Source organism: Momordica charantia, assembly GCF_013281855.1.
Source record: "Momordica charantia cultivar OHB3-1 chromosome 3 unlocalized genomic scaffold, Mcharantia_2.0 BLBB01000003.1, whole genome shotgun sequence".
Classification (NCBI taxonomy): Eukaryota; Viridiplantae; Streptophyta; class Magnoliopsida; order Cucurbitales; family Cucurbitaceae; genus Momordica; species Momordica charantia.
This window is the reverse complement of record NW_028275161.1, coordinates 2,939,931-2,949,746: the sequence shown is the minus strand read 5'-3', so window position 1 is coordinate 2,949,746 and position 9,816 is coordinate 2,939,931. Positions and strand designations below refer to the sequence as shown.

Genomic DNA, 9,816 nt, shown 5'->3' with positions numbered 1-9,816 from the left:
ACAAAAAACTAAAAAGAGGGAGTTTTGTTGAGTGGAATTTGATGAGGAGTCTTGGAAAAACAGAGGGAGGGAATAAAAGGTTGAGTCTTAGATCCCTTCTCTTCTAATAAGAACAAAAATGGGCAAATAATTGCATGTTTCTCTTTCCCCCTTTTGAAAATGTGGAGAAAAGAAAAAGGAACAAGAAAGGCAAAGGCAGAGCCCTTATTTCTTCAGATACTCACCCATTTCAAAGGGAAAAAGAAAAAAAGAAAATTTGTGTTTGTTTTTGTAAAGCATTTGATCTACTTGTCGAATTTGAGGTGAGACACATACCTTCCACGTCAGAAACAGCTAGCAAACTGTCTCCTTCCCACTGCTCCCACTTCCTTCCCCTTCCCCATATTGAATGGATGCCTCTGTTTCTCTCTCTACAACTCTTAACACAGAGAGAGAGAGAGGATCATATATTATAGAGCAGCAGCAGCAGCATTCAGTACAGTACATAAAGGGGCGAGTGAGTCCAATGCAAGGAAAATGATAGATCTGCATAGTGGAAAAAGCTAGAATCACCAATTTTTACACAAAGAGAGAGAGAGAGCATTTTTTTACACATGCCCATGTCTGCCAAATCAAAAATTAACCCCCCCAAATGGGCACAAATTCTGCCTCCAACACCCACAAATAAAAGCCCACCATAGCTTAATTGGAGTGGAAGATGGCCATTGATCAGTCTCCACCACCACCACCACCCCCAAGCATCATCATCAATTTCATCTCACTGCTCTTCTCAAATCTCAATCATATGTTATTTATTTAAGTATGTCATAATGCCCCACTAGAATCCCACTCCTCTCCATCTCTTTCTAGCATCTCAAACCAACCATCGCTCTCACAGACATTTTCACAAACACCTTCCCCGCACCCCCATCTGACCTCACATTAAATGGACGAGAAATGGAACCCATCAAAGAAGGAAGGTTCAGGAAGTTACCATGCTTCCACGAGCGCCAAGTCGTCGTTCACGAGGAGTGGTTCGACCTCGAAATCGCCATTGCTGCGATGCTCTTCGCAGAAAAGCTTCGCAGGTTCCAATTCGAAGAGCCCCCACGATCTCCCCCGCAGTTACTCGCAGAAGAGCTCCTCTTCAATTGGGCGCAAGTACAGCAGCTTGGCTAAGGAACAGAAGGCCCGATTCTACATCATGAGACGCTGCGTTGCCATGCTCGTCTGCTGGCACAAGCATGGCGATTCGTAACGTAAGATCCGCCCCCATTTTCCGTCGCTCCCGAGATTTGATTTCTTCCCTTTCTTAATTCGTAGTGGATCTTGAGATCCTTTGAGAAATTTATGTAAATTTTCTGCAACCCCATCTAGTGCTTTCTTCGATCCAATTAGATTCAAATTGTAATTACATTGATCATGAGTTCATGGCCTAAACGCAGAGCAGATCGATCCCCTCCGCCCACTATAATTCAATTTCCGCTTCAATTGTCTTCCTCTTTTTTAATTTTTTTATTAGACTTTTTAATTCTTTTATTCGAATTGGATTGATTTAACGGTTCCACTAAGGACATGAAAATAATTAAACTAGTTTAAGTTTAAACATAGTTTTACTTTTTAATCCCAAAATTTAATTTAGTTCCTAATTTTGTTTTTGAAAATTAGAACTTTTGAACTATTTTTAAAATTTTAATAAATTTAAAATATAAATAGTTTAAATTTTCGTTGAAAAAAAAATGACGTGGCTAGTAAATGATTGATGGGAAAAAGATTAGATGAGACATTATAAAGGAGAAATATGTAAATTTAAATATAAACCACCTTAAGCTTTTTTTTTTTTTCCAAAAAAGATATGGAAATGTCAACTTAAGCTTAATTCAACTAAAAATCGGAAGTTTGAATCTGATTCGCACCTAATGTTGTTGTATAAAAATAACATAGGCTAATTAAGAAGTGAGAACAAATTGTAGTATATATTTAAGTAAAAGAGGAGTTTGAAATTTTAACAAAGATGATGGAGAATAATGCCATTATTTTTGTTAGGTTAAAAAAGTCCTTAGTTATTAAAGTTATGATTTGATCACTGAACTTTCAAAAATAACGATTTAGTCTCTGTACTATAAAATTTGTTACGATTTCGTCTTTACTCTAACAGAATGTTGGGCTGATGTGTATAAATTAAAATCCATCTGGCGAGTTGGTTCAACATCGCTTCCGTTCGGTTCACATCTAAAACAATTTAGGGCTTTAAATAAATATAATAATGAAGTTTGAATCACACTTTTCCTCACGACTCCTACCCCTCTCACCTACGACTCCATCATTCTGGTCTCTTCCAGAAATCTTCGCTCCTTTTTTCAGGTCATCTCATCTCATCTCAATTTGAATTTTCTATTTTAGCTCCTTGAATTTGTCATTGTCTCCTTTTATGTGGACTGGAGTTTTTTTTCTTTAGATTTTGTATTTTTTGCTTCGTAATTTGATTGTGTTTCTTTTTGTTTCTCTCACTTTATTGTCGAAATTTTTGTATTGTATTCTTAAAGCTAATTTTTCTTTGAATTGTTGTATCTTTAAACCAATCATGTTTGTAGGTAATTCTGAATTAAAGTGTTCTTTGAATAATCACATTGAAAAAATCATTTTTTTTAGGATTTATTAAAATCCAAAATTCAAATTCAATTTGAATTTGAAATTGTTGGGAAATTGAAGACCCTGAATAATTTCTCCTTCCACAGAAATATCCAAAAACAACCAAAGTATATGAAAATAGAAAGAAAACTGTAAAAGCACAAGAATAACGACACAACAAATTATATTGGTTCACCACTAAGGGCTACGTCCAGTCTTCCACTCAGATGTGGGTAATTCACTAATAATTGTTTAAGGATTAGAATACAAAACTCTCCCCAAAAATATCCCCTAGAGGTCCCAACAAAAGCCCTCTAGCTTCTAAGTATTATAACACACTATACTTAGGTACACGAATGAAAAACACTCACTAAACCCACCGGATACAGAATCCTTTTCAACACTGCCCACAACCACTCAAGTCTCTTTTATTTGGATTCTGTACAAATGAAACCTTAACATAAAGGCTCTATTTATAAGAGGCCAAATATCCCAATTCTTATAGGAAAAGAATATTGTAATCCTTATAAGACAACAATATCCTACTCCCGGTAGGAATTGGTAATAGTGTTGAAAAATCCTTTTCTTCATAGGATATGAGTTTCCTGTTTTGGATCCATAATCCCAAAAATCTCCCATTTGGAGACAAAACGACAATTCTCTGTCTCCCACTGCATCAACAGTGCCCCATCAACTTCTTGACACCCTCTGTCAAGGCACAGTTCTGACTCCTTCATCAACGAACTGATCAATACTGCTTGGCCCTATCCAAGCATCGTCTGACTCTACCCCGAGACTAGGCAGCTTTACGTGGTCTTGTCCCCCAGACTTAGAGACATAGCCACGTACTCCCATTTGATCTAAGTGGTCCCCATCGCTTCCTTTCTCGATCGAACCCAACGACCTCTGAAGGAAGATTCCCCTGATGACTTGGCGCTCCCACCCAAGTTTGTCGCCACACTAGAAACAGAACCCGTACCCTTCAATGCACTAATTCGCCTATGCGACTTCACCAGCTCGCCTGAACGTCTGACAGTTGAGGTATGAACTCGATGGCCTATCAAATTCCTGTTTCCCTTTTCTGTACTTCTCAACTGTTTTACTTGAGCTGATGGCAGATTCTTCTGATCTGTTCTGGCCATCATTGCTGCTGGTCCTCTAAGGTCTCGCCCTGAACCATCTGCAGCTACTCTGTGCATCGTCTGTCTTAGTGAACCCTTGGCAACCACAAATTCTGACACATAAATAGAAGATATCTTGTGGCTTGTTGCCACCACCCTGGATTCCCTCTTGAGCTTCCAGCAACCCCCACTAAACTCACTACTGTAGCCATCGTCATCTAGCTTCCCTGCAGATAACAAATTAAATTTGAAGCTAGGAATATACCTAACACCTTGTAGCACCAACTCGTCCCCTTTGCCTGTCTTCAAACAAACATCTTCAATTCCTCTCACCTTGGAGATACTCTCATTCCCCATCTTCACTGAGCCATAATCACCTACAGTAAGAGATGAAAACCAACGTCTGTTTGAAGCAACGTGCGTTGATGCTGCAGTGTCAACCACCCACTGGTCTACAGATATGTTCCTCTGAACACAAGCTAGAAACTCTTCAATACGTTCTTCGTCTGTTACAACATTTGCAGTAGTGTTCCCCTTCTCAAGATCTTCTTTAAACTTCCTGCAAAAGCGTTTAATGTGTCCCTTCTTGTGGCAGTAATAACACTCTACTTCTCCACTGGAACTCCCACTACCCCTGCTATATCTCTGCTGCTGTTTCCCATTGTAACTCATCTTTGTCTTCCCTTTGTTCTGAGCTACCAAAGCTGATTCAACCCCATTTTCTGCTTCTGAAGTAGATGCAGACATTTTCCCTAATTTTCTCCGGATTTCCTCAGATATGGCGGCATCACAAATAGCTGTAAATTTCAAGCTATTTTCCCCTAGCGAATTCGACAACGCGGTCTTCATCGTCTCCCAACTGTCAGGCAAAGACGTCAACAGCCTCATAGCTCTCACCTCCTCGTCAATCTTGACACCCATCCCTTCTAACTTGTTCAAGATATCGGTGAGTTCATTAATGTGGGAATTCACCGAGGCTCCCTCCTCCATGTGGATATTAAAATACTTCGTCCATAGAAGTATCTTTGTATTTACAGAAGGTTTTTCATACCTGTCTTGCAAGGCCTTCAACAAATCTTTCGCTGTAGTCTCTTTTGCCACCAGATTACAAACTTTCATTGACAACGACATTCTGATGTTCGCAACGGCCTGCTCATCCATCTCATTCCAATCCTTATCCGGCATCCCTGCTGGTCTCTCCCCTAAAGTCTTGTGTATCTTCTTGCATGTAAGAAGATCATTTACCTGCATATTCCAAAAACTGAAATTCTCCCCATTGAACTTTAGGATCCCATCATAATAATGGTGTGCTTGATATCTGTCACCCATGATGCTGCAACCTTACAGCTCTGATACCACTTGTTGGGAAATTGAAGACCCTGAATAATTTCCCCTTCCACAGAAATATCCAAAAACAACCAAAGTATATGAAAATAGGAAGAAAACTGTAAAAGCACAAGAATAACGACACAACAAATTATACTGGTTCACCACTAAGGGCTACGTCCAGTCTTCCACTCAGATGTGGGTAATTCACTAATAATTGTTTAAGGATTAGAATACAAAATTCTCCCCAAAAATATCCCCTAGAGGTCCCAACAAAAGCCCTCTAGCTTCTAAGTATTATAACACACTATACTTAGGTACACGAATGAAAAACACTCACTAAACCCACCGGATAAATGATACCACTTTGTTGGGATAAACACTTAAATTTATGGACCAATTATCCCTCTTGTGTGAACCTAGTAGGAAATAGCAGGTAAAAATAATAATCCAAACAAGCACAGGACACAAGCAATTTTAACGTGGAAAAACTCCCTCAATGTGAGGAGTAAAAAACCACGGACCGAAGTCAAAATCTCCACTATAATCAATAATGGGTACACCAAGTTCTCCCTAGCAACAACTAGAGGCATACAATAATAATATCTCGAGACAATAAATCTCGGTAAACAAAGGGAATAAATCGGACAAGAAAATTAGAAAGATCTCACTTAGAAAGTGGCACCAACTACCCACTGTATCTGACTGTAGGTAGCTCCAAAAGAAATCTCCACCGTCCAGATTGAAGACCCTCGTGTTACGAACACGCTATCAAAATTTTACCTTGATCGGACCACGGATCGATCTCCAATCGTGCAAAAAACGTCACTGTACGGAATGAATTTCTTTTCCCTTTTTCTTTTCTGTTTTCTCTCCTCGATCTGTGTGCAGCTTTTTCCCTCTCTCTCCTTGTGTCATACGGCTAGGTTAATAATATATATATATATATATAAAACCCTAAAACATTAATGCCCCATGTGGGCCTTAAAGTTGGGCTGTTCACACAACGTGAAAAATACCCAACATAAATGCCCCTAAAATCTCTCCTCTCTCTCATTGTATAAATATGTGTGTGATACGTGGATGTGGGAGTGTCTCTAAGAAAAAAATATACATGGAGAATTTGGTAAAGAGAACATAGAGTTCTGCTGTCTCAAATTCTTCACCACTTGAAGAATTCAGACTATGAAACATGAGATTTTTCCGTTGGTGATTGATCTTCGATCGCTACTTGGTTTTTGTAGATTCCGTTGTGATGCTACAAAAGGTTAGTATCCTATTCTACGAAAAAACCCAACATTGGTATCAGAACTAAGTTTTTTCATAAAACTTGGACTTTCTTGTAATACTGTAACAACATGCTTAGTTTCATACCAACCCTTGTCAAAGCATGATTTGAATTTATTTAGATCGTGTTTTGGTGTTACTTTTAAAGACGATCGTGATGCGTGTATTTTTGTACTAGAGATTAATTACCGGTTTAGTTTTGGTGATTTTTATTCTCTTTAAGTTTTTTTTTAAAGCATGTTGTAACTTTAGCTTTCAATCCAGTTTCTGTGTGGTGATCATTTTTGTATATACTTTGTATATTTAAAAAACTTGTGTGGAGAGAAACATAACACCTGTAAACTAGTCATCATAGTGAGTAGTGGACAGTGCAGCCTCAGTACATGTATCTTCAGATAGAAGATGTTCTTCACTGCAGGGAATCATAGCATGATGAAGATGAGAACTGGTAGACTCTCTAAGATCAGAGGAATTGGAGATGTTCATCTAAGGATCGACAATGGGACTGAGCTAGTTTTGCATGATGTCAGGTATATACCCAATTTCAAAACGAATTTGATATTTGTAGGGAAGCTGAATGACGAAGGTTACAGAAGTGAGCTTACAAAGAACATGTAGAAACTCATGAGGGGATTCAAGATAGTGGTTATGGGCCACAGATAAGCTTCAGTATACGTGTCGAGGTTTGATGTTGCCAAAGAATCAGAGAGACGAATTATGCACCAGATTGCAGATGGTTAAGAGGGAGACATGATTGAACCAACAACGATGACAGTCAGAACAAATAAGGAAAATCTACCATCAGTTCAGATTCAACGGCTAGGAGGTTGAGGAAAGGAAAATAATAACTTAATGAGTTATTCAGTAGATTGTCAAGCGGTTTGACGAGCTGATGAAGTCGCATAGGTGAAAGAGGGCATGATAAGAATGACTACAGTTGGTGTTGAGGTCACGAGTGAGGTCTCTAGTTTGTCAACAAACTTGGGTGGGTTGGCCAATTCATTAGTAAAGAAGTCTTTCTTCAGGAGTCGTTGAGCGTGATCGAAGAATGAAACTTCGGGGGTCACTTAGTTCGAGTGGGAGTATGTGATTATGTCATTTACGTCTAAGAGACCAGACCACGTAGGATTGACCAGTCTCAGGGTAATCACAGATGGAACCGTGGTTGTCGCCAAGAAGATGTTAGAAGTTGTTGATGCAGTGGGAGTAGAGCATTGGTTGGTGTCAAGAAGATGTTGATAAGTTACTGTTGGTGCAGTCATAACTGAGTCTTGGTGGTTTACCAAGATGAGGGAATATGTTGCAGTGGGAGGCAAGATTATCGTTTGGTCTCCAAGTGGGAGATTGCTGGGAATATGGGGCCAAAATGATGTCAAAATGGATTAGTATGAGGTAAGAATGAAAAAAGATTAAAGTGGGCTACATCAAGGCTATTCTGCCCGAGAGGACAGCACCGCGACCCCAGGAGCAACTGAAGGGATGGAATCCAAACCGGAAGCGGTTTATCGCTTGTGATTCAACTCAAATTAGAAATTAAACGTTGCCGATTTTTGAAAAGCAGAACCGTTCTATTTAAATGTAGAGGTTAAGCCTCTTGAGGAAGAAACAGACTTACGTTTGAAGACCGTTGGCAAAAGTTCTTCCCCGAGCACGGATCTTGTGGTAGCATAACTAACGAACACGAATGCATGAATCTAAAGCTTGGACACTACCACCACGTTACCTTGCTATTCTCTTTAGAATCAAGAACAGGATTGTGGGATCCTTCTTGGCAAGAAACAGGGATTAAAAATGAGATTGTGAGAGAGAGGGTGTTTTTTTTTTGTTCTAACGGGATGAACAACCAACAAGCACAGCAACCCAAAACACAGAGAAATCTCTGTGTTTTGAAGGCATGAGGGAAGAGAGAGAGTGGGAGTAACCTCTCACTGCCCACCTCACCATTTCCCGATAATTTTACTGGGAACAATGATCTTGCTTGTGGGAGCAATCGTTTATGAATTCTAAAAGCAATCGAATTGAGAGAGTCTTTTGTTCAAGAGAAATGCAGGGAGAGCTTTCTTGGGATCCACAGTTCTGTTTTTGCAAAACTCTTCTGCAACATCTGAAACCCACATGACGTGGGGAATTACCCTACTTCATATAACTCCCCACCCCTGCAATTTTCAGCGGAGTTTTTTTTATTTGTTTTTAATTAAATTAATATTAATAATAATAATAATCAATATATATAATTAATTAATTAATCTTATTAATTAATTAATCTTATTAATTAATTAATTATTAATCTAATTCACAATTAATTAAATATTTATATATACATTAATTAAATAAATAATTAACATTTGATTATTTATTACAAAAATGTAATCATATTCTAAAGTATTTCTCTCGTATAACCTATAGTTATAATGTACATCTTAAGCACATTATTTTTAACCTATTTTAATATGAATCCTATTCATATTAATTTTTATTTGAATCCATTCAAATGATTTTTCTCATAATTTATAGTATTAATTTTGTATATTTATCCAAAATTAATATATATATTTAAATATAATATATATAATGTATCAATATACATTATATACGTTCCCTTATATAATTTGAACATTTCAAATTACTTCATAATTCTTGATCCTCGTTTTACCCGTTGTGAGCTAGCAAAGGGACCTAATGAACCTACAGATCAAAAGCTCTAACGATACAAGATTAATCCATCGAACTCATTAACCGAGTTAATCAACATTCGTTAACTATGGTCATTCCACTAAAGACATGTTGCTGCACTCTTCTCACTGCAGAATGTTTTCGTATCCACGGATATACGACCATTAATGGCAAGTCAATCCTTCACCAGTGCTCGTAATTCAAGCTGGGTCAAATTACCGTTTTACCCCTGAGTCACATCTTACTCCTTAAATACCACTGCTTCTCTAATGAACAACCTGATTATGGTCTGACCAATAACTGGAAGTCCCTCTCGAGCCAGTGAGAGGGTGAGGCCCTTATTCAAGTCATGGAATCAGTATTTAAGAGAACACTCATTTACTCCCTGAAAGTCGGGGAGTAGTGAATTCCATCTCGTGAAGTTATGTTCCTAGCTCCCCATTCGGTCTCGTCCCCAAAATGGTAGGAATATTGAGTCGGCGACTCGGACCACTCTCACCCATACAGATCAAAGGACGAGCCCTCACGGGCAGAAGTCCATAACTCACTCAGGATTGAGAATGAGTTGCCTGGTCATCCTATGATAGCAATCTATAAGTCAACGACGTTACATCTAAAGATTGTCTATTTTGTGGTCCGGTGTTATACAAACTCATTGTATAGGATACCCCTACTCGCATGTCTCCCCTAGAGGTCCCAACAAAAGCCCCTAAGCTTCTAAGCAATCTAAGACAATTACATAGGTATATGAATGAGAAAACTCACAATATGTTCAAGATACAATTACCCCAATAAAGAC

General features: G+C 38.4%; 1 protein-coding gene across 1 annotated transcript; it reads left to right on the top strand.

The window, feature by feature from the left end:
* The first annotated feature begins 531 nt into the window (after nucleotides 1-531).
* LOC111022262 (small polypeptide DEVIL 11-like) lies at nucleotides 532-1,237 on the top strand. The gene has a single exon (XM_022299430.2). The coding sequence runs from the start codon at nucleotides 926-928 to the stop codon at nucleotides 1,235-1,237; it is 312 nt and encodes a 103-aa protein (XP_022155122.1). The 5' UTR covers nucleotides 532-925.
* Nucleotides 1,238-9,816: the final 8,579 nt, after the last annotated feature.

Bases quoted from the DNA above. Each gene is read 5' to 3' on its own strand.
- LOC111022262 (XM_022299430.2), top strand. From the start codon at position 926: ATGGACGAGAAATGGAACCCATCAAAGAAGGAAGGTTCAGGAAGTTAC.